Raw genomic sequence first — 25640 nt, forward strand, 5'->3', positions numbered from 1 at the left:
CCTACCTCAGCTTCTCTATCTGTGTCCTCTCTCTATCCCATTACTTTAGATCTGACATGTCAATCTAAGTTCTTTTGTCAGAAAAATTATGGTTTTACATAGCAGTTTAGAAATTAACCTGGTCAAAGAGAGCAAAAATTGCTTGTTATTATGTTGGAGTCTGAGTCTTTGACCAGGTATCAAATAACAAGCTGTGTTAATTCACAGAGAATACCCCTAACCCTTCAGCACAAAGAGAAATAGGTCATATTACTCTATGGATGAATAGTAAAATCTTACAGGAGAATGCTATCTTAAGCTACAGGTTACCAGGGCTGAACCCATAGCGTGCCATGGTACAGTATTTGGAAAAGGCATCGTAACAGACGTGTTTAAATAAGTATAGGTAGTTAAGTAAATAGTAACGTTTCTATGGTCAAAGAAGTGTGTAAAACACTGAATTATACAAATTTCAAATGATATCTCTTTTGCAAGACTTTTCAGAACCTTTCATATGCTAAGGTGTGGGGTAAATTTCAAAGAGGAGCTACTGTTCTCAAAATTTATTTGCCTCCAGAAAACATGTGTTAGGGACTTCTTCAGTTGCTCACATTATGGAATATTTTGGAAAAGGTAATTGTGTTAGAATAGGGCTGACTAATACTGTGGTAGCAACCAAGAAACCTTAGCGGCTTGGCACAACCCATATTTCTTGTTCATGTTACATGTCCAACATGGGCCAGGAAGGCAAGGAATCAGCTCATCATCACTCATATACTCAGGCTGGTCATCTCTGCAATGGGTTAGGAGGAGGTATGGAGGCTCACCTGAGGACTTCTCCCTATGTCAACCATGACTGCTCACATGTCATTGGCCAGAGCGAATCACGTGGCCTCACCTAACCTGTCCATCTGCTAAGGCAGGAAAGGAGAATGGGAAATTGTGAATACCAGTAATCTCAACCTCATCAGTATATTCAAGTGTCAGGTTTCAGTCTGTTAGCTCTTTGAATTTTATCCATGAACTAAGGGGTAAAGTCTCTGAAAGAGACAGAAATGCTCAGCAGATATTTCAAATGCTTCCCGATTCCTCAGCCCCATAAAGCCTGCAGGAGCCCCGTGACTCGTTCTGGCCAGTGAAATGTGAGGTACAATGGCTGGTTGACTTGGGCCAAGGCAGTTAAATGCCTGAGCCTGACTCTCTCATCTCTTTCTCTTCTCTTGCCTTGATGACAAAGGAGGATGTGAGTTCCAGGGGGGCATGCCAATCAATTTAATATGGTAGATCCTCTTTCCTTTTAAGACGCTGAGTGACTGTGTGGAGCAGAGACACCTGTTCACCTCAGTAAAATGAATAGTGTGTGTGAGAAATAACCCATGTTGGATTAAGCCCTTGGGATTTTGAGGTTGTTTCTGCAGCCTGTGCCTGGATTCTCTCAACTTGAATAGTCCTTTCTAACCCAAACCTCTCGGTGATCCCTTTAGGGTGTCCTTTCTTCTCTCACAGGCACATGTTCCTCAGGATGGGAGTGGAATTTTTCTAAGCCTCCTCCAGCCTTTTTGGTGATTGACTCTATGGCATGACAAGTGTTGTGGCTGACTGCAGTGTGGGGCGATCATATGGAAGGGTTTGCCAAGACTTAGACCAAGGTTTGAGCAAGTTTTAGTCAAATGCAGGCCAGTGAGATGCAAGCTGTAAAGGATGCAAAATGCATTTAATGAGTAAGGATGTTTCAACCGGGACCCATAAGAAAAGATCTGGACAGGAGAGGAGAAGAAAACAGGCTAAGGAGAGAGATATAGCACTCATGACTGGATCTCCTAACGCTTTAAGTTCTAGATTAGGGTGCACAAAACATCTCTCATGATCTCTCCCAAACAGCAGTAGCATCAAAACAGTAACAAAACTAAGGGCAAAACTTAAGCAGACATAACTACCTTTAGAACACATCTAATCTAAGGTAAAAAGAGAGACTGGTATGTCACACACACACACACACGTGCACACAATTCTTGTTGGCTTTTGCCCCAGCGTGCTTAATGTGCCTTCAGCTCTGAAGACATGACCCCTTGCTGTCCTTCAGACATGAATCTTTATTCTGGAGTCTCACAGACCTAAGGTTGCTTTCCCTGTGTTATTCCCTTTGGGCTCAGGGCTCAACAAGTTTGGTATCAGGCATTGTTCGCCAGAGCCCCGAGTGTTCCCAGGCTAACTGTCCCTTCTCCACATTTAGGACTTTTTTCTGCGAAATGGAAGAGGAGTCTGACCGCCTCGATAGCAGCGGCATGTTTCACTGGTGTAGAGCCACCCCTTTGAACAAGATGATTCTGGTAGGTGACCTGGCGCCAAATCTCAGATAGACTCGAGCTTCTCTTAGGGTAGATGGTGTCCTCCTGCTAGTCATAAGCACTTGCCCTTTCTCTTTGTAAACTGTGCATTTTGAAGGAAAAATACAGCCTCACGAGCCATCTAAATATATGCAGGTTAACAGATGGGGCATTTGACAACAACCTTGTGGGTAATATGCCAGGGTTTAAAACACGTTAGCTCAGATTCTTCAACCACTTTCTCCTTCCTTTAATAGTTCAGCTGAGTCAGTTATTCAGAATAATGTTCTCCTGAAACTTTTCTGTTTTGCTAGTAAATCTGGTTAATTTACATGTACCAGGGGAACATACTGTTTACAAGAACTCTGCAGTCTTTCCCTTTTTTTAAAGTAGATAAATGTTTCCTTAATTTATTGTTTTCAAAGTTGGAATTTTTTAATAGTATTTTTTCTTAAAGCTGTTTATACGTATACTGAATGTATTAGCCACGGATGTAGCTCTGTAGTGCTTGGCCTTCCCACAGCACACAGCATGGGTGAATTCATATAGATGTAGAATTCTGTCCTTGACTCTGTCCTTCCAAGGAGACAAACTAACTGAGTTCAGTGAAATGCCGGCAACCAAGATGTAAACACCTCAGATCCTAATCCCAGGCTCTGACACCCACTTTCTCGATCTCCATCTATTCTCAGAGTTGGAAACTCAAGTACAATCTCAGTGGTTTACTTTCAAGCAGTAGCTGGTAAATTTAACTAACAAAAGGTTATTTTTTTTAATTTAAAATAAGCTAATAAAAGATTACTTACATGTTGTAAGAACCCTGTATAATTTGTTCAGCTATGACTAATTGGTAACTATGTATTTTTCTTGCTTTCCAAAAGTAGTTTAGTTCACTTTTTTCTGTTACACACACACACACACACACACACACACACACACACGCAATCCTTGTGCTCAGTGCCAATGTCCTGACAAAATACGTTCCAGTTCTTATAAAAAGCATAATCAATCATTTGATCAGAAGCACAAAGTTGTCAGAGCTGTCATATCAACTGGAAGACTATTAGGACTGCCTAAGCTCATCATTTTAGAAAGTATGTCTTATTTTAAATGAAACAAACATCCGTTGAGCAGGAAGGCAAACATGTTTTCAGTGGGAGGGACATCTTTAGAAAGGTTGGGAGGTGACTGCAGATGGAAGCATTCAAGAGACCAAGAGATGGAAATAGCAGATGTTTCTTTATCCCGTTTAGTAAGTCCCCAGATAGCTTGCTGAGAGATGTCCCCTTATGGCACTTGATGTGAAATATAACCGAGTCTTCTGATGAATTTAGAAGGGCTTCTAGTTTAAGAGGTTCTAAGAGTTTTGAAACTGTGATCATAGAGGAGAAATGTATAGGTTGCAAATTTCTGGCCAACTTTGAACTTGGTTCGATTTGCAGAAAAGTAACAACTTGGAGCAAATAGTGCACTCCCCTCTTTCCTACTGAAGCCACCATCTTTCTCAGTGGGAAGACAGTTTTGTGCCACAGTTCCCTGGAGAAATTGCCTTGCTAGCTGTGCCCGTTAATGCCCTATGCCATGTATCTTGTTCCTAATTGTTTAGTTCTACTCAGAAGAGCGATTTCTGGACTTCAGAGCTGTTCCATTAAATACTGTTAGAGGCATCATTATTCAAGTTAAAACTAATCGGATTAGCCAGAGACAATTATTTAATGGATTTGGTTAAGATTCATATCACTCTCTAGAAAGGATCTCCAGATGAGTAGCTTCGTGTCCCCTCACGGGGCCATTCCCTTCAGAAAGAGTACTTCCCAGTCTATGCTAATAGAACAAACTCTAATTGTTGAGATGTCAGATGTGACTTATCTATCCTGTTAAATTTCAGCAGCCCCTGTTTCACAGAAGCTTGTTCTTTAACCAGCGATGGACTGGCATAAGGATGAATGATACATCCCTTTGAAATATTTTGAGTTTTCATCTACTCAGGAATGTAGAACACTCTCAAGCAGGAACGGCTTGTCAATGCATTTAGCAAGTTCTCTACCAGTTTCCAAGAGTCCTTCTCTGAAAATCTAGGAATTCAGTGTGATTCAGATTGGATTAAATAGTTATTGAAAACAGTTAAAGACAGAAGTACTGAAATTTCAACCTATTATCCCATTTCCACAACAGAATTAACTTTTATTTTTAAATCATTTAAATGTAAAGAAATTGGGGCTTAGAGAGGCTAGCTAGTTTATGGTCATACATGAATGACAACCAGAATACAAAATCAGTGCTTTTTCTACCCATCCCAGCACCACGAAAGATGACATTGACTCATTCCCTGAGATCAATCACAGAGACTTAAAATGTTTCTTACAGAAATATTCCTTTAAAAAATATTCCTTTAAATAAAAGTGATGCTTACTGTTTTTAAAAGTCTCTGTGAATGTGGGAGAAACCTGATCTAAATATCCGTCACATATATTGTTTTATCTTAGCTTAAAAGTATAGGAGAGATGCTAAAAATCGGCCATGCTGATAAGATTCTGAGGGCATAATCAGATGACTGAGATGAAACAGAATGTAACCTTTTATTTTGTGTATTTTTCATGATAAATTTCCTCAACTCTGGAGTTCTCTGGAATCCATTTAGTGTAGCTGGTGGAACCACATGAAGTTGCCAGTAGTCAACCATTTTTGACCCAGAAGAAGGCAATTTCATGTGGTTCAAACTAATATATGTGTCTTCATATGTATGAAAATCCACTGAAAACTGCATCATACTGTACAACGTGGTGTAATTTTCAAGATTCGCTAGAAGACGTAAGTTTAGCAACAGGATTTGGGATGTTTTAAGTTTTCAGGGAGTTGTACGATAGTGTGTGTGTGTCTCTGTGTGTGTGTGTGTTAGTTGCTCAGTCACGTCTGACTCTTTGCAACCCCGCAGACTGTAGCCAGCCAGGCTCCCATGTCCATGGAATTCTCCAGATAAGAATACTGGAATGGGTTGCCATTCCCTTCTCTAGGGGATCTTCCCGACCCAGGGATCAAACTCAGATCTCCTGTATTGCAGGAAGATTCTTTACCATCTGAGCTACCAGGGAAGCCCACTATAGCACGCTGCTGCTGCTACTGCTAAGTCGCTTCAGTCGTGTCTGACTCTGTGTGACCCCATAGATGGAAGCCCACCAGGCTCCCCCATCCCTGGGATTCTCCAGGCAAGAACACTGGAGCGCGTATATGAGGCTAAAAACATGTAATGAAAATGAGAGCTATTTTCCCCATTTGGTTCAGTGGTTTCACAACTTGAGGAATGATACCAATCTGAATTTTCATGGAGGCACTCCAAGCTAATATAAAACTGGAAAAAGTGAAATAAGCAGGAACACCAGGAAAAGATATAAAGTATAATTGTCCATGTTCCATATTATTAGGAGAATTTGCAGAATCTGATTACTGTTATGAAAGTGCTAGTGTTAATATACCTGGAAGAGTTGGAATGTGGGGAAGGAGCCTTCTTTAAGGGACTGTCATCTTGTTTCTAAAAATGACCAGAGTCTGGCCTGCTTATGCTTAGAAACGAACTGACAAGGCAAAATACGAGTTTCGGGACCACATTGTAGCATGTATCTTTGGAGATGCCCACTCAACACTGATGGGACTTCGGAATTTTGTAATGCCATTGAGAGCTAGCAACTATACCCGTCAGGAGCTGAAGGACATTGTGTTCATTGGGTCTCTGGATTACCTGCAGAGAGAATGGCGATTTATCCGGAATTTTCCCCAGATATACATTCTGCCTGTAAGTGTCACAGTAAGGAATAGTGAATGGTTATAATGATTATAATAATAACATTATATTATTATATATTATATATATATATTACTATAATACTAGTTAAGATTAATCATGATACTAATAATACATCAATAATGTATTGTACAGTATTTTATACAATTATACAGTGCTTACTGGTACCAGAAATGGTTTGAAGCAGGTTGCACATACTAATTCACTTAACCCTCCAAATAACCCCATAGTATAAATTTTAAAGATGCTGAACTGTAGGCACAGAGAAAGGAAGTTACCTGTCGAAGTTTTCACGGTGGGTAAGTAGCTGGACTAGGATTTGAATCGACATATTTTCATGTTTATATTAATGACCATGTGTGTGGCCTTTATGTAAAGAGTTTATCTGCATTTCTGAATCTGATTCTGACCTAGTGTCTACACCTGAGCTGATCCTAGCCAGCCTTCCTAGGCTGTGCTCTGCAAACTTGTCTTTTATGGAATGCATAGTGCCATGTGGTCCTTGATAGACGTATGAAAAGGAGGAATTCTGAGAAACGGGTCCATTAGGCCCCTGTGGTACTGTGGGTTGTAATCGTCTTTGCTCTGAACCAACATAGAGATCTGTATCTCATTATAGGCCGCCATTTTCCTGGATTAAAATATACATAGGCAGTGTGAGATGCACCAAAGCGTTTGATTTTTCAAGAAATGCTATCAATATATCAGAAGTATTCTTTAAAAGCAGCTGTCTCAGGAAGCAAGTTGTATTGCTTTTAAAAAAGTCACCATAAAATTCCCTGCACCACCTCAGTCCGTCGAAAGGGAGGAAAGAAAATGACCAGAAGTCTCCAGATTCAGCTGGTGTCAGGAATCACCAGTAACTGCATCTCAGCCACCTAATGGTGGGACCAGATCTCTCCCTATTTCTCCACCAAAGGAGCAACCGCCACTTTACTAATTGATCCAGGTTCCAGGTGGGGCCCCCAAAAGCAGCATTGTGAGGATGCAGAGGTGACCTCTCGATCTTTAGATGCGATGTTTTCCTCACCACTGTTATCCTGAGTTGTCGTTCAGCCACTCAGTTGTGACTCACTCTTTGCGATGCCATGGACTGTAGTACTCTGAGCTTCCCTGTCCTTCATTATCTCCGGGCATTTGCTCAAGTTCATGTCCATTGAATTGACAATGCCATCCAACCATCTCATCCTCTGTCGCCCCCTTCTCCTCCCACTTGAGTCATCTAGGTGACTCGATGCCAGCTTTGGTTCAGAAGCTTGCATCATCCCCAGTGCACCAGCGCCATCTGAGAAGTGTCCTCTCACCGGATTTTCTCTCCTTAGGGATCTGCACTCTATTCCGGGGACCTCCACGCGGTCAACATAGAGGAGTGTTCCATGTGTGCTGTCTTTTCCTCCTCCTGTAAGTCACCCAGTGGCCCGACTTTGGTGGACACAGAGCCCATCATGGCCACGCTCAACATCGGATACCTGCGAATTAGCTGCTCGGCCCGGACACCCTCAGGGCCACGTAAGAACCACACCCCGATAGAAAGGGGCTGGAGAGGATAGGATGAGGAAAGGGAGTCAACTCCTCTCTAAAAAACGCTCATGATGGGGAGGAGGAGAAATGGAGCTGGATGGCTTGGAAAATCCCATCCAGCTCTGAGAATTCTGTACTAGGATTAGTGGTTAGTGGACAGTTCAGTCCTGGGGAACCCTAGTCCAGTGAAAAGTGACGTTCATCTCCTAACTGGAATGCCCCTAACACTGTTTTCTCATATTAAGGAAAATCATGGAGTCGTAAGTGCTGTTTATTGTCACGAATCAATTATCAGTGAACATGGCCATTGGTATTTCATTATTGTTAATAACAAGTATTATTATTGCCAGTTAGTTCTCGTTGGAGCTAGTAGACGTTAAAGTTACTATTCTTAGTTTTGTGCTTGGACAGAATGAAGCCTAACTCTCTTTCAGTCTTCAAGATACTTTCACTACATGAATTTTTAGAAGATTAGCCCTAAAGTCCTTTCTAATTGCTATAAACTAAAAGTGTCAGGTTGGGAAGCGATGGTGAGAAGTGGGGAAATCACTTCGGGATGGGGTTTGCATCTCTTCCTCCTTTATACTCCTCTGAGTACAATTATGGTCATTCCGTAGATGCCTGAAGTGAAAGTTGTTCAGTTGTGTCCAGCTCTTTGTGACCCCTTGGACTGTACAGTCCATGGAATTCTCCAGGCCAGAATACTGGAGTGGGTAGCCTTTCCCTTCTTCAGGGGATCTCCCCAACCCAGGGATTGAACCCAGGTCTCCCACATTGCAGGTGGATTTTTACCAGCTGAGCCACCAGTAAAGCCCTTGTGAAGCATCTGTGGATGCGTAACATGCACTTATTAAGTCAACTTAAGTGAGCCAGTAGGTGGACTGTGAGGAGTTTTCATGCATCTCACTTGCCCAAAATGTGCTTCAGGTATATTCCTGCGGCAGACTCGTGGCTTACCTTCTCCCCAAATTGGGAAAAGGCTTAGCTATCAGTCCATTTCCAAAAATTTATGACTAGCCACTTAATATGAAAATATTATGGTGAATAATTTTCAGTATTTAGAACAGATTTTCAATTCATGAAGTGAACACAACCCTTGGTTGGAGGCGCCTCCCCACCCCAGATCCAACTGTTTCCCTTGGGGATGTGGATGCTTCGTATTAAGATAGGGCACTCTGTCCTCCAACCACGTGGCTTGCTGACCACAGCTGTCCTACTTCACACGGAACTTGAAGAGGGCAGACAGTCCAGCCTTCACAAAGCTTTCATGGTCATGACAGTGGATGGACATGTTCACGAGTGAAATCAGGAAACCCAAAGACCACTCTCTGACTCCTAGTACTGTTGCTAGGAAGGAAAATGGAGGGCTCTTGGGACAAAGGAATAAATGAATAATCTCGTCAAATCTTTGGTGGGTGAATTAAGTCAGCTACTGCATAGACCTGCACTACACAGCCAAACACCACTCAACCTAAACCGGAGTTTCAGGGGTTTTTGTTAAGTGAAATAATAGCAAAGCAGTTCCTGAATATCAAACTACATTGAAAATCCTCACTAAGAAAATGTGAACCATACCCTTGCTGAGCTAATCTGGAGATGCATACAAATGACATTGTGTTCTGTATGTCAGTCCTTAGCTTAGCAATGAGGGCACTCAGATTTACACAAAATTTGTATGGTGTGTGTGTGTGTGTGTGTGTGTGTATCATGCTTTCAACTTTCTAAAATTGGACAGAGAAATATTCACTCTGAAGGCAATGTCATCAATATACAGATGAAAACGCTCACTCAGTAACAGCTGGGGGTGGACTGTCGTAAGCCACCTAGCTAATCATCAGGTGACTTGTCCTTCTATTATTTTTTAATCTTACATCCTATACAGGCTAAACCATATAGAAACCTATGATTTTACTTCTAGTCTCTTTTATTATGTATCTAGTGATTCTTCTCATTTATGCATTTCTTCATTCAACAAGAATATATTCATTTTGTATGTGTCACATACTCTGCTGCAGGCTAGGTTACCCTTAAAAGAGCAAATGATGGGTTTAGTAGAAAGAGAGAGAGAAAAGAGGGGAAAGGGTTGGGAGGGAGAAAGATGATGAAGAGATGTCACAGTGTTTGAATCATCGCGAAGTATGAGTAGGTACTCTCCCCAACGACAAAAGGGACGGTTTAGAGAAAAGTATATTGTGTAGACCTTGCTTATTTCCTTGTGTGGTTGTCAATGCACCCATTGTGTGATGAGGAAATAGAGGTCTGGACAGGCTCTCCTGTGCTACCTAAGAGAGGTAGCCAGCAGTAAACTCAGGTTGTACACACATGGAGATAGCCAAAGACTGTCACTCAGAAACCTCATCAGTTGTTCTGGCATCACAGGAATCTCCCTGGAGTTTGCATAGAGAAATTCCCAACCCTCAGAGAAGCCTGATCAGTTCTCTTAACCATTCTTCCCATTTCATACTAATATTCCCCTTGCACCAGACCAAGCAGGTGGCGATGGGAATTATCACCTCCAAGAACTGAGAGTATAAAAGATTGTGAAATTCCACAATTTCACAATTGTAGAAAGGAGGAAGACAAAGGAAGGGAGGGAGAAAAGCTCTTCCACGCTGAGCACCAACATGCATCTAGCATCCTGGCAATTTTCTTTTCCTTCCTCTAAGACAGTGGTTCCCAACCAGGGGCAGTTTTACCCCCATAGGTCAGCTGACAATGTCTGGAGACAGTTTTGGTTATCACAGCTTGGGGGGTGGTGCTGTTGGCATCTAGTGGGTAGAGGTCAAAGATGCTGCTAAATATCCTGCAGTGTACAAGTGTGAAATGTCGATAAGATCAAGACTGAGAACTCTTGCTCTGGACATGTCTGCTGAGCCTGTTGTGGCCTCAGCGGGCTTTTCCATGTCTTCATGACCATGCCAAAGTTACACATAAAACCTGTCTGGGGCCAGCAAGGCTGTTGCATCCAGTGGTCCCCCAAGGGACGGTGGACATGGAAGGACAGAGAGACCGAAGACTCGCTAAAGGACGACATCATGGCAAACTTAAGATTTTTCAGCTGATGCTCTAATTACTGCCCTGTCATGTCACAAGAGCAGGTTGGCAAACCTAGGTACTGAACTAAATAATCTGTGGCATAATCTAAACATATAACGGTAATTAAGTCTGACAACTTAATATGCTACTGAAATTTAAACATACAGCAGTAATCTACAATTAAGCAATCTTTTGTAATAGCACCCTGCCAGCCTGGAAGATTTCAGGTATAATACTGTGTACTACTAGGTGGCAAAAATATTGACATTAGTAGAATGTACCCAGGCTGTCATCAGATACATATTCAAATTGCCATTCACATTAACCATTACTTTACAAGGAAGGATGGAGTTCAGGCAGAAACTGTTTCTGTGCCCCAGCTGGTGTCAGAAAAGATACTTATACAGTTACGCCAGCTGATGTGGACACATCTCTATCCAAGAAGAAGATTTGCCTCTGAAAGTCGGGATTTTCCAAGCCCTTTTAGAGGGAATTGGAATCAGAAAGTGGAATTTGAAGGAGGATTTCCCCTTTAAGGGAAACTGATCTCAGTGTTTTATTGAAAATGCCAACCCAACCTGGTATATTTTAATAGGGCTACAAAGGAGCCCTTAAAAGAGCGTGGGCTTTGAAATAAGTCCTAATTGGTGAGTAAGAACCCATCCCTCCTTTGCAAGCAATATAATCTTGGGCAATATAATCTTTGCAAGCAATATAATCTAGGAAAAGGAGTACGTCAAGGTTGTATGTTGTCACCCTGTTTATTTAACTTGTATGCAGAGTACATCATGAGAAACGCTGGACTGGAAGAAACACAAGCTGGAATCAAGATTGCCGGGAGAAATATCAATAACCTCAGATATGCAGATGACACCACCCTTATGGCAGAAAGTGAAGAGGAACTCAAAAGCCTCTTGATGAAGCTGAAAGTGGAGAGTGAAAAAGTTGGCTTAAAGCTCAACATTCAGAAAAAGAAGATCATGGCCTCCGGTCCCATCACTTTATGGGAAATAGATGAGAAAACAGTGGAAACAGCGTCAGACTTTATTTTTCTGGGCTCCAAAATCACTGCAGATGGTGACTTCAGCCATGAAATTAAAAGGCGCTTACTCCTTGGAAGGAAAGTTATGACCAACCTAGATAGCATATTCAAAAGCAGAGACATTACTTTGCCAACAAAGGTCCGTCTAGTCAAGGCTATGGTTTTTCCAGTGGTCATGTGTGAATGTGAGAGTTGGACTGTGAAGAAGGCTGAGCACCGAAGAATTGATGCTTTTGAACTGTGGTGTTGGAGAAGACTCTTGAGAGTCCCTTGGACTGCAAGGAGATCCAACCAGTCCATTCTGAAGGAGATCAGCCCTGGGATTTCTTTGGAAGCAATGATGCTAAAGCTGAAACTCCAGTACTTTGGCCACCTCATGGGAAGAGTTGACTCATTGGAAAAGACTCTGATGCTGGGAGGGATTGGGGGCAGGAGGAGAAGGGGACGACAGAGGATGAGATGGCTGGATGGCATCACTGACTCAATGGACGTGAGTCTGAGTGAACTCCGGGAGTTGGTGATAGACAGGGAGGCCTGGCGTGCTGCGATTCATGGGGTCACAAAGAGTCGGACACGACTGAGCGACTGATCTGATCTGATCTGATCTGATAATCTTGGGCAAAGTATATAAACCTTGAGTCAGTTTCCTTGTCTTCAAAGGTGATCTTGTGGGACATAATTTATAGATTGCATGTAACCATTCGATGTCATCATTCTTACTTCCTTGCCGTTTCTACTGTTCACAGCAGCCAGAGGGATTTTTTTGAAAGTATTTATTAGATAATAAACTTATCAGTTTCCTCCTTTCAGTCCTATAATGGTGATCCATAACAATTATAGGAAAACCATGTAGGGTCTTGCAGGCCAGTAAGGAGCTTGAACTTCCTCCTCCTTCAGCCTGTTTATACTGGCTCTTTCCTGCCTTTAGTCCCCTCTCGTTGGATGTCTTTTGCTTACCACTCAGGATGGCATTTCAATGTCAGAGAAACCTCTTCACACCCTAAGTAAGGCCACCTCCCTTGTCAGTCCCGAAAACTTAGGTTTTTTCATAGTGCTCTTCACTATCTGAAAATATTTTGTTTATTGCAAATTTATTTGCAAATTGCAAAAAATTTGCAAATATTGCAACACGTAGTAATTGGGGAAAGGGCTGTTCACAGTTCTAACCTGGAGCTGATACTCTTTAAAGAATCATAGACAGAGGACAGGTAGAAAGGAGATGAGGGTAGAAAGAAGGAAGGAAGAGAGGGAGGGAAGAAGGAAGGAAGGGACAGAAAGCAAATGAAACGCCTTGTATGGCTCTGAAAATCAAATAGAATCTCAGTTCCCCCAAGACTCTCTGCATGATGACAATCCCAGAAATTTAAGAAAAAGAGTTGAATGTATTCAGATCCCATCAGCAATAAGATTTCCCAGTGAGTTTGGATATCTGATCTCTAGCCATCAGGCAAACCATCCTCTTTAATAGCTGTGTGGGTGAGGTTTGCCCCAGGGCATCTGTTTCCGCCCAGAGAGCAAAAGGGTTTTGCTAACATCCTAAGGCCATTTGCTTCCGGATCTAACTGTTAACTGCATGTGTTGCCCCCACCCCGTGTGGCTTCTGTGTTCACCCTAAATCTACTCAGCATTTTGGTGGCAATCAGAAATGTACTCAGCTCTACTCTGCATTAATAGGAGTGGCCCTTTTACTGACTGTTTCTGGGGGAGATGGGAGAGGTGGTAAACACTGCAGAGCTTAGCATTCCATCTGGGAACAAAACCTCCCTCTGGATTTCCCCTTTTCCAGACCTGTCTCAGTGGCCAGCTTCCCCATGACCACGCCTCGGTCTGTTTCTCAGACTCTCTTACCAAACCAAACTTGTTCATCTCACTCTCCCTCCCCACCACTTCCCTGGCTTGGGAAACAAAAGATTCTCCACATATTTCAACTTCTTCCAAGGCAACAGAGAATCTTGATGACAAGTAGACTGTTAAGTTTCACGATATTTTTTCCCTCTTACATGCATAGTGTTCTCAGTACAGTTCAAGAAAGGTAATGAGCATTTTTTTGGTTGTTTTGGCTGCACTGGGTCTTAGTTGGGGCACACGGCACTCGGGATCTTTAGTTTCGAAATGTAAGATCTAGTTCTCTGACCAGGGATTGAACCTGGGCCCCCTGCATTGGGAGCCCAGAGTCGTAGCCACTGGCCTGCCAGGGAATCCCTAACCAGCAGTTTTAAAGCAGAACTCCCAATGAGAGCATCGTGTATTTGTTTTGCTTGGTTGTGTGTCTTTGCTTTTAATCAGGATCTTAGATTCCTATTTCTCTCTTCCGTTTTCTTTCTTTACCTTTTTTGAGGGTTTAACTTGGCGACCAAGACTCTGGTGTCATTCTTGTTTTCGAAACTCCTCATTTGTCAACACGAGCTGAGGCTGTGTTCTGGGTCGGGGCTGGGCACCGACTCTCTCTGGCATTCGAGGCTTGTGGACTGAGAGGAAGGGCCTCGTTTCCTAAGGCAGGAACTAAAAGCAAAGTACGGAGGCCCCTGTGACCTCCAGTCCTAGTCTTTAAGGCGTTCCCGAGACGTTACGGATTGGGAAGACCAACCAGACCTGGAAGGCAGGCAGTCTTGCTGAAGAAGAAAGAGGATGTGGGCAGAGCCTCAGGCCAGGAGGACCCCAAAGAGGCAGAAGCACCAGGAGCAGAAGCCCTCCAGTGACTGTGTATCCCCAAGCGCTCCTGGGGAGGCACTCCTGCTTATTCACAGTTTCCTGAAAGTTCTACAAGCAAAAGGATGTGGTTTGAAGCACTGCCTGCCTGAGCCATCACCTGGGACCCCACACGGTGCAGAACAATCATGTTTAAACTTTGTTCGCCAATAAACAACGATGGGGAGAGCGCCACCTGTTTTCACAATTCACCTGAAAGGTCATTTAGGACGGGAGTCCCCAACCTCTGCGCCACGGACTGGTAACCCCCATCAGATCAGCCGTGGCTTTAGATTAGACATAAAGTGTGAGATAAATATAATGCACTTGAATCATCGCGAAACCATCCCATGGAAAAATTGTCTTCCGTGAAACCAATCCTTGGTGCCAAAAAAGTTGAGGATTGCTGATTTAGGAAACACACATACACCACTAAACTGGAAAGCAGAGGCTGAGACTTGTTTTTTTTTTTTCTAATTATAGAAAAGGATTTGGGATTTGGGCGTGAGGGTCGGTTTGCTGAGATAAAGCACCAGCAGCCACGGTGCGCTTCCGCATCCTTATCTGTGTCACCAGCCACCGCCTTTACGTTTATCGACCCCTTTCCTCCCTGTTGTCTGTTCTGCAGAGTTCGCCCAGTGCTTCAGTAGCAATCCCAGGAAATCAAAGTACCGAAGGATCCCCATTCTCACCGAACTGAGTAAGTTGTGTTTCAAGGGCAGAATTCAAGGGAGGGGTCTTTGCCTGTGTGCTCGATGACCCAGGGTTGCCTTTAGGATCCACCGGCAAAGGACTGAGGACCCAGAAGGAGACTGAGAGACCATTCTGTGCTTGCAGGACGTTATGTTAGGCTTTTATTGGATTGGTGATGTTGACGTCATCCAGCAGAGCCTGTCGTGTGTGTGTGTGTGTGTGTGTGTGTGTGTGTGTTGCGGGGGCCCGCGGTTGGGGCAGAGGTGGCTCCTGCCTTCCCCACTCCTGCAGTTTCCAGGGGAAGGAGACCAGCACTTGTCTTAGCCTCATTCAGAGGGAACCCCCGCGGCGGTGGGGGGAGGGCATTGATTTGAAAACTGTTAGAAAGGCTTTCCCTGAACCAGCTTCTCTGCCCATCAGGCTCCTTCCTCTCCTGTGATGACCCCAGGGCAGGCGCTGGGGTGAGGCCAGTGAGGCCCCGGGGTGCAGACTTTAGGAAGAGGCTTGCTCCTGAGTCCCCTGTGTCTTCTTGATCCCAGCCCTGAGCAGTGCTCTTATAAAACAGAAATGCTCCATAGCAGAAATAACAGACCAGGCTGTTACCTCTCACCAACATCTTATGGAAAACGAATGTATATGGAACCTCCCCGGATGTGAGCAGCCCTGGGGGCAGCAAGAAAGGCAGGGGCCGGGGGAGGCGGGGAGGCGGGGGAGGGGGGCGGTGCTCGAGGATACTGGGGGGTGTTTGTGAGGCACTCAGGGAGACCCTGGGTTTAATACTGGTAATAGTTGGTGAGAAAAGGGGAGGTTACGGAAGAAGGGGCGGTACCTTTAACATAGGTTGGATCAGCTCAAAGTCAGTCTCTAAAGTTGGCCCCAGGCATGAGATTTGACTTGATTCAAGGATGTAACAAATGTGTTAGTGGGAATTTTATGATTCAGAGTATGTAAGCCAAATGAAACTTTAACCAAGCAGATGAGCAGAAGTCAGAGTTCCAGAAATGAAGCAGGTGAACATAGAGAGGAACCAGTGGGTGACACTACTCTGTGGTTTGGGAGTGGCTGTGCATAGGAGGGCGGGCAACAGTCTAGTCCTTGTGCCCCGGAGCCCTAGCCCTTCAAATCCAGGTTGGAAGATCTCAGAGCCCTTGAGTCTGACTCGTGCCTGCCAGTCTGTCCGTAACCACCCTAAAGCTGTTGGCTACAGTTCTCATTTTTTGTTTTATTTTTATTCCCTTTTGAGCCATCTGTCACCCTGATGTGTATATACCCTAAGTTTTGTATAAGTTAGAGTGGTTGGGAGGGGACCAGCGAGCTTCTCACTGGCCCCAGAAATGCATCTGGTCACTCTCCAGGGACATACAGCTTTGTTCAACTAAACACTTTCTGGCACCTGGCAGCACCTGTCAAATTAGCCGAACAATTCTCCTGCCAGTTCACTCAGTTTCTGTTCTTTGGCTGCAAGGAAGGATCACAGTGACATAAGAGCTGCGGATTTGAGAGCCAGCATTTCAGTACAGAGTGTACAATGCAGGATAACGACTGGGAACACTGAAGCCACTGGTTTAGGATGACACAGCAAGAACGGGACAAGGGCTTCTGGGGTGTGTGTGTGTATGTGTGTGTGTGTGTGTGTGTTGAGGGTTGGCAGTACAAGAGGAAGAAAGTATGTGTGCATAGGAAATTTGGGTTGATATTAGTCATACCTCCCTCATCTTTTGTAAATATACATAGTTCTTGGAAGCAAATTATTCCCTAATACCAGAAGTCTATTGCTTCCCCCAAACTTGACTAAGGAATAATTTTAAGAACGAGGGACCAATCCAAGCTCAGGAAAGAGTGTGCTCTGAGTTGCATGTCCAATAGATTTGTTTGGATCAGTAATAGGACAGTCAAGAACTTTGAAGGATCTAAGACATCATGCAACTTGCAAGCTATAATAACAGGTTAATCTGCCCAGTTTATGGAAGACACAAGACCACTGGGTCAGAGAGAGTGAATAGTTTAGCACCCACAGCAATAGCAGTAGCATCCTTATTTTTTTGCTGGTTTCCCTAGACTTAGTTCCCACAAAGGGGCATGAAGAGGACCAAATAACACCTGGATCCACCATGAATTGATTGTTGGAGAGGAACCCTGAGCTTCGGGTACCAGAATCTTTTATAATGGGCAGTAAGCGTGACTTCCCTTTGCTCTGGTAGGAGACATTATCACTGTCTGCCAATGCTGTCCTCTATACAAAAACATTTTTCAAGCAATAGTCATGGAACGAAGACAGTCAGTGCCTCTGCTGTCCTAGAAATGAATGATTGCATTGAGCTCAGAGGTTGCCTACAGGGGTCTGAGCTGTAGCTTGAGGCTGGCACAGATTTGCTAATGGATAATCCGGCCGCTGCCACCCTGGTTTGGTTAGGATGATTCTTGAAGCCCTTGCTACTCAAAGTGTAGTCCACACATCAGCTGTAGCAGCAGCGTCTGGAAGCTTGTTGGACACACGGATGCTCAGGCCCACCCTAGACCCAGTGGATCAGAAGATGTGTCATAACAGGATCCCCAGTTAGTTCACTTTGCACACTAAGTTTTGGAAGCCCTGATTAACTCATTCTAGACCCACATGACTCTAAGAACCTAAGTAAATACCAAGCCATCTGTGAAACAGTATATGGAGAAAAAGACAATGACAGGGGTGAGCAGATGTTCTATTTATGTCTTTTATACCTGTGTGATCATTGAAAGTGTTCCCCACCTTCCCCTCAAAGTGTCCTGGCTTGAAAGACAAATTATACAGAGTGATTTTCAGGATACTTGCTTGGAGAAACTGAGCCTAAGATCCAAGAATAACTCCTTGATTGTGAAGGTACTCAAAAGGATATCCCATCTTCAGGGGATGAAGATACTCGGAAAGAAAAAAAAAAAAAGTACTAAAATTGAGGCAGGTCCCACATGGACCCCATAGTGGCATCTGTCCCTTTGAGCAATGGTTCCCCCCTCCCCTCAACCCCCCGCACTTGGTCAGTCTGCTCTGAAAGTCCTGTGTTCCTAAACTTGTCTGCCTGCCTTTCCCTTTTGCCTCTTTTCTTGCAGAAAATCCTTCCAACATCCACTTTATTGAACAGCTCAGTGGGATGGAATGGAACTTCTCCGGAACGAACCTGCATCTGAGCACTTCCTTCGCCACTGGCACCGTCTTTTCTGGCAGCTTCTTAGATTCTCTCCTGGCCACGGTGAGTGCCACAAAGCCCAGGAGCCCACACGACCAGCCCCTTGCCTAGGGCAGAGCACGTGGGGGTCCAGGGATGATGCTAACTGATGCCTCGCAATTCTGCATTCTCTGATTTTCCAGAAACACTTGACATTATTTTGCCTTTTCTCATAACTGTGTGGCAAGGGAAGCTTGCATTTTTAAGATTAGAAACGTAAAGCCCTTAGAGCCAGGACACTCAATACCAGGGGGAATATGCACATCAACAGCATAGAACCCGCCTTGTAGCGTGTGTTAGTCGCTCAGTCATGTCTGACTCTTTTCGACCCCATGGACTGTAGCCCCCAGACTCCTCTGTCCATGGGATTCTCCAGGCAAGAATACTGGAGTGGGTTGCCATTCCCTTCTCCAGGGGATCTTCCTAACCCAGGGATCAAACCCTGGTCTCCCGCTTTGCAGGCAGACTCTTTACCATCTCAGCCACCAGGGAACCCACCTTAGGAACAGTCATAACGTCATCCCTCAGGCTTTTCCTTGGGCCCAAGATCTCAGCTAAATGCCTTACCCACATTATCTGTTTAATTCTCCCATCCACTCAATTAGGAGGATATAATTCCTAGCCTTCTTTTTATTTATTTATCTAGTTTTGGCTGTGCTGGGACTTCATTGCTGGGCATGGGCTTTCTCGAGTTGTGGTGCCTGCATAGACTCTGGGGTGTGCAGGCTCAGGAGTTGTGGCTCGCCGGCTTAGTTGCCCCGTGGCATGCGGGGTCTCAGTTCCCTGATCAGGAATCAAACCTGTGTCCCCTGCATTGTCAGGCAAGTTCTTAACCACCGGACCACCAGGAAAGTCCCACTAGCCTTGTTTCCTAGATCAGGAATCTGAAGCCTAAAGGGGTAAATAAGGTGCAAAAGGTTACTGCACTCACACGTGACAAATCCCTAAGGTTCCAGAGTTAGATCTTGCAACCAGATCCACTGCTGCTCGAGTCTCTTTCTGTGATGATGAGTGTGTTTTCAGTACACTGAGGTTGTGCTTGGAGGAATCTGCCTCCCGGGGTGCTCCAGAGCTGCCATGGGATGGAGAGGGAGAAGGGGACCAGGGTGCTCCAGCTCCCAATGTCTCCCCACCACTTTCCCCCAATCAGAACAGCTCTACTCTCAGCTGGATCCCGCATGAGGTTTCTGCATATGGCTTGATTAGAAGAAGGATTTCAGTTGTAAAGAAGACTTTAGAAACTACTACTTAGAAGTTAGAGAATCTGACCGACAGGCCGAAAATAAGAGAACCAGATTCCTTTTCCCCTCTGTTCCAAGTCATGTCTCCAGTCAGGAGTCTCGTCTGCCACTCAGCCACATGTCCATTTCATCCCATCATTTCCCTCCGCAAGGAGCATCTTCTAGACTGGGCTCTTCCTGCCTGCTGTCCAGCTTGATGCACTAAGAGCTCGGTTTCCATGGCTGCAGAGTCAGAGGTTATAATTAGAATCAAAATGTGTGTTTCCCCCGTGCCCTCCTCTGCAGAGGGCGGGGCTACCGACAGGTGTGTTCAGGACAGGCTGCCTCGGATGAAGGGGGCTGACGCCTCTGCAGCTTCTGGAACAGGGCGAGGTCCCTCCTTGACCCCAGTCTAGGTTGCCTCTATTTCCTCCCCCTTCTCACAAGTCCTCTGAAAACTGCTCTGTGCTAAATCACCAGTGAGAAACACAAGGAGAAGAAACTCACATGTCCTGGGAGAGAGCTGCACCCGAATAAAGTGGTGTGAACTCGTCCCTACTTGGAAGCACTGATGTTATGTTTGAGATTTTCATGCACTTCTCCCTTCTATCCCTGATACATCTGTCATTTTTTAAAATAAAAAAATAGTGGATTTTTCCTCCAAATATTCTGATTCAGCCAACACAGTACCTTCAGGTATCCCCTGGAATATTACTGTAAACACCTGGCCCAGCTGGAGAAACACACCTATAACGTGTAATTTTAATCTCTGTATTTTATAAAGGATTTTGCCAACAAAGGACTGTCTAGTCAAGGCTATGGTTTTTCCAGTGGTCATGTATAAATGTGAGAGTTGGACTGTGAAGAAAGCTGAGCGCCGAAGAATTGATGCCTTTGAACTGTGGCGTTGGAGAAGACTCTTGAGAGTCCCTTGGACTGCAAGGAGATCCAACCAGTCCATCCTAAAGGAGATCAGTCCTGGGTGTTCATTGGAAGGACTGATGCTAAAGCTGAAACTCCAATACTTTGGCCACCTCATGCGAAGAGTTGACTCATTGGAAAAGACCCTGATGCTGGGAGGGATTAGGGGCAGGAGGAGAAGGGGACAACAGAGGATGAGATGGCTGGATGGCATCACCGACTTGATGGACGTGAGTTTGAGTGAACTCCGGGAGTTGGTGATGGACAGGGAGGCCTGGCATGCTGCAGTTCATGGGGTTGCAAAAAGTTGGACGTGACTGAGCAACTGAACTGAACTGATAAATCCTTTATAGTTCGATGCTATAAAGATTAAAATCTGGAGGGGGCCCTGGTGGCTAATGCAGGGGACACGGATTTAATCCTTGATCCAGGAAGATCCCACATGTCATGGAAAAACTAAGCCCGTGTGCCACAACTACTGAACCTAAGCACAAGAGCCCGTGCTCCGCAAAAAGAAGCCATCACAGTGAGAAGCCCACGCGCCACCACCAGAGTAGCCCGCATGCTGCAGTGAGGATGCAGCACAGCCAAAAAAAATACAAATTTTAAAAAATAAAGTATAAAAAACTCTACGGGTGGGGCACCCAGACCACACCCCACACACACATCCATGGGAGCAAAACTTTATAATAATAGAATTTCAGAACTAGACATAAAGAGAAGGCATTTTCCTTTACTTATAAGAAGGTAAGGACAGTAACAGAAGTTATCTGGTTTCTCAAGTTCACTCAGTTTTTCCTCCCATATAGCCTCATTCTCAGAAGTATTACTCAAAAAATCTTGGTCTTCAGGCCTTTTGAGAAATTCTCGGAAGAAAAAGCAGCAAGTAGCTAGGCTGCTAGCATCTGTGTTGTTAAGGAGTGATATCCTGGGTTAAGAGAGAGACCTCAAGCTTCATTGTAGTTCAAAGTTAAAACCCTTTTCTACAATATTTTCTAGCATTGGAAGTCCAAATTCTAGTAAATCTGATTATATTAGAAACATTCTCCAAGTTTAGAAGCCCTAGACTATTTCAAGCACATTTCAACTTGCATATTTCCTTGACAAAGTAAAAAAAAAAAAGAAAAGAAACAATGAAGAGAGGGAGGGAGGAAAGAAAAAAAAGAAAGAGACCCATAGGGTAGTGCTATGAAATCCTGAATAATAAGGATATTAGATGAGCTCGCAGGGTAAGGGTGACATGTAAATCCCATTATTTCCCCCAATATAGAATTGCAAGCCTTTTGATGTCAACACTGAAGAAATGATATATTCAAAAGCTAAGCCTCTCTCCATTAAATATGTAAAGTACGTTTCCCCAGAGCCATGGACACCAGGATAACCCTAGAAGTTACACCTTTTTCTTTAATCAGTGGAGAATTATCCTAACAGCATTATGTTTGATCATTCTGCACCGCGGCCACTTGTTCTTAAACGGATTGTGGCCCAGCCTGGATTTACAACCTCTGCACCCTCCTGGATTTCAGGGAGCCGGATCCTTAAGCATCCTTCTGGGAGGTCACAGGACACAACAGAAAGGAATGTCACTTAGGGAATCTTTGCAGTCTGGATGTGAGGATGGAGAAAGCATTTGAAGTCATCTTTAATCTGAAAAATATTATAGAAATTCTTTTTATTTTCTCTTAATTGACTTAGATTATATTCTTTCCCAGCTTACCTTCTCCAGTGGTCTCTATATTTTCCTAGAAATACACATTTACTTGTTAAAAATCAGCTGCCAGTTGCACTCAATATTCTTACAGCTGTTTTTGCACTCAATTTTTAAAATTATTTACAATAATTAATTATTTGAAACCATCTTTGCACTTAGTATTTTTACACCTGCTTGGTCCAATGCACTCCTGAGAACATGAATATTGAGTAGATAATGTCTGTCTGAAAGACCACTTCATTTAAGGCAGCGTTGCTCCCTCCGTATGGTTTGAGGACCACCGGTGTCCAAACCACCAAAGGTGTCCTTTAAATTTTGATTCCAACTCCTCTTTGGTAATTCTGATCCAGTAGATCAGGGGTCTTGGAAATCTGCTCTCACAAATATCACTCCAGGTGATCTAGGTCCCTGAGAACCAATGTCAGAGATAATAGAATTCAGTGTGCACGCTGCGTATCTCATTTAATCCCACAAATAGTGCTCAAAAATGGGTATTATCATGTCAGCTTTAAGATCATAAAACTGTGGCTAAGAGAATGCATGACTTGTCCAAAGGTATTCTGCTAGAACACACCAGCCCAAGATTCAAACCTGGATATGTTCCCTACAAACAGTTAGCTCTCAAATGCAGAATAAAAGCCAGTGACCATAGGATCGCAAAGCAAGGAAAATTTCACTCTGATAAGGAGGCCCGTGAAGAGTCTGCCAGTTTCATAAAGGAAAGATGAAGCCGATGTTCCAAAACAAGGGCATGAAGGAGTAAGTGTGTAGCTTGAGCAGCTGCAGAGAGACCAGTGTGCCCTGGAGGGAACATCAGATCTTGTGCATCTTTGAATGCCACAGAAATGAGTCTGAGCTCGGTTTTCCAGCAGAGGTCTGACAGTGAAAGTCCAAATTTGTATTTCTAGACAATCTTTCTGCAAGCATTTTGAGTGATGGATCGCAAATGAGAAGAAGACTCGTAAAGAGGCCCCTCTCACAACCCAGGCTTCAGGAGGCAAATCCCTGAATTTGGACAGAGAAAGTCAATGGTAAAATTTCTCAATAGCAATTAAGTCATTCCTATTGTTTATAATGAAAACAAAAGTACTGATTTTTACATAAGCGCTATATAGCCACGTAAATTATTTCTACTGGAATGAAAGCCCAATTTAACTAAGACAAAGGTAGGAAATTAAAAACTTTACATAGATAACAATAGATTTGAGAAAACCTCATGGGCAGTTATTACAGTGATGTTTCCATGTACGTCACTGCCTAGTCAACACACTATGTAGGAATCCTTTGGAAAAGAAGCTTAAGAAAATGGCTATGCTTATTCCGACTCAAGCTAGTTTCAAACTAAGTTGACCACACATCAATCTCTGGCTTCATTTTGATGTCAAATATTCTAAAATTCCATTCATTTACTCAACACATACAGTTTTTGAAGTGTTCTATAATAGCTATGAGAGATAATACCTGTCCTCACATAGGTCAGAATCAAAAGGAATGTAAGTAGATCCACATCCAGAAGATTCAAGAATAGACAATAATAATATCTATAGTCCCCTAAGGAAATGCTGAAGCTGAAGCTCCAGTACTTTGGCCACCTGATGAAAAGAGCCGACTTATTGGAAAAGACCCTGATGCTCGGAAAGATTAGGGCAAGAGGAGAAGGGACCATTAGGAGATGAGATGCTTAGATAGCATCACTGACTCAATGGACATGAATTTGAGCAAACTCCAGAAGATAGTAAAGGACAGAGGAGCTTGGCATGCTGTAGTCCATGGTGTCAAAAAGAGTCAGACATGACTCAGCAACTAAACAACCACCACCTAAGGAAAATGTATTGATGTCTCATTAAATGCATATTTTTAAATACATGTTGATATTATTAGGGTGTCTATGGCCTGCTATTCTCCTCTGATCATTTTTGGAAGTGGGGACTACCATGGTGTCAGTATCATTTACCCATTAATTTCTTCTGCTAGAGCCCTCCCTCAGGAGCGGGAATACGGTAAGTGTTATTTTCTCTGCACTTTGCTTAACCCAGCACCATACCCAAACCACCAGCTTTTGGTTGATTTTAATAAGGATAATGATGGGACTTCCCTAGTGGTCCAGTGGTTAAGACTTCACCTTCCAATGCAGGTGGTCCAGGCCCAATCCCTGGTTGGAGAGTGAATAAGATCCTACATGCCTCAAGGCCAAAAAACAACACATAAAATAGAAGCAATATTGAAACAAATTCAATAAAGACTTGGAAAGTGATCCATGTCCAAAAAAAAAAAAAAATCTTTAACAAAATTAATGATAATGAGAGACAGAGCTTTGAACCATCGGATCCATTTCAGACAGCCATACCCAGTAATTCCCACCTCTCTCACCTCCACGGTCTACAGAGCAGCTCTTCTGATTTTGTATGTGCCTTCTCCTTGCTCTCCAGGCTTTCTACAACTACCATGTTGTAGAGTTACTTCAGATGCTAGTGACAGGAGGGATGAATTTTCAGCTGGAACAACATCTGGATAAAGAAAAGTTACTTGGGCTGAATACCAGCTACTCTACGATTTTACCTGGAAAGATGCGGTGTAAGCTGGGGCTGCTCTCCTTAAACCAGACCGTCCTGTCAGACATTGAAGTGAGTCAGCTCTTCTTTAAAAAAAAAAAATAATAATTTATTTAAATTGGAGAATAATGACTTTACAATATTGTGATGGTTTTTGCCCTACTTTGACATGAATCGGCCACAGGTATACATGTGTTCCCCCCATTCTGAACCCTCCTCCCACCTCCCACCCATCCTATCCTTCTGGGTTGTCCCAGAGCACTGGCTTTGCGTGCCCTGCTTCATGCAGCAGACTCGCACTGGTCTTTATGTACTTTATATATGGTAATGAACATGTTTCAACACTATTCTTTCAAATCATCCCCCCCTCACCTCTCCCATTGAGTCCAAAATTCTGTTATTTACATCTGTATCTCCTTTGCTGCCCTGCATGTGGGATTGTTGGTACCGTCTTTCCAAATTCCATATATATGTGTTAATTTACAGTGTTGGTCTTTCTCTTTCTGATTTTCTTCACTCTGTATAATAGGTTCCAGGTTCATCCACCTTATTAGAACTGACTCAAATGCATTCATTTTTATAGCTCAGTAATATTCCATTATGTATGTGTACCACAACTTCCTTATCCATTCATCTACCAATAGACATCTAGGTTGCTTCCATGTCCTGACTATTGTAAACAGTGCTGCAGTGATCATTGGGGTACATCTGTCTCTTTCAGTTCTGGTCTCCTCAGAATGTATGCCCAGCAGTGGGATTGCTGGGTCATGTGGCCGTTCTATTCCCAGTTTTTAAGGCATCTCCACACTGTTCTCCAAAGTGGCTGTACAGCTCTTCTTTCTCACAATAGTTTCCCATGTCCTTACCTCCCTGAGTTTTGGAAAGGATCCAACCTGTCTGCGTTCCTAGACAGCTTATACTGTATAAATAATAACAATGATAACAAAAATT

At 43.6% G+C, this 25640-nt stretch overlaps 1 protein-coding gene across 3 annotated transcripts in view; it reads left to right on the forward strand.

The window, feature by feature from the left end:
* The window catches only part of KCNU1 (potassium calcium-activated channel subfamily U member 1), a 148062-nt gene that overhangs the window by 115006 nt on the left and 7416 nt on the right, over positions 1-25640 (forward strand). For all 3 annotated transcript variants that reach the window (XR_009493070.1, XM_059882238.1, NM_001163249.1), the window contains exons 20-25: positions 2213-2309; positions 5872-6096; positions 7428-7614; positions 15021-15092; positions 18170-18309; positions 24567-24761. Coding sequence is in view for 2 of the 3 variants with exons in the window: in XM_059882238.1 (XP_059738221.1) it covers positions 2213-2309; positions 5872-6096; positions 7428-7614; positions 15021-15092; positions 18170-18309; positions 24567-24761 (916 nt within the window). In the remaining variant the exon portion in view is untranslated. The remainder of the gene's footprint in view (positions 1-2212; positions 2310-5871; positions 6097-7427; positions 7615-15020; positions 15093-18169; positions 18310-24566; positions 24762-25640) is intronic.

The sequence above is a fragment of the Bos taurus genome, chromosome 27 (genome assembly GCF_002263795.3).
Source record: "Bos taurus isolate L1 Dominette 01449 registration number 42190680 breed Hereford chromosome 27, ARS-UCD2.0, whole genome shotgun sequence".
Classification (NCBI taxonomy): Eukaryota; Metazoa; Chordata; class Mammalia; order Artiodactyla; family Bovidae; genus Bos; species Bos taurus.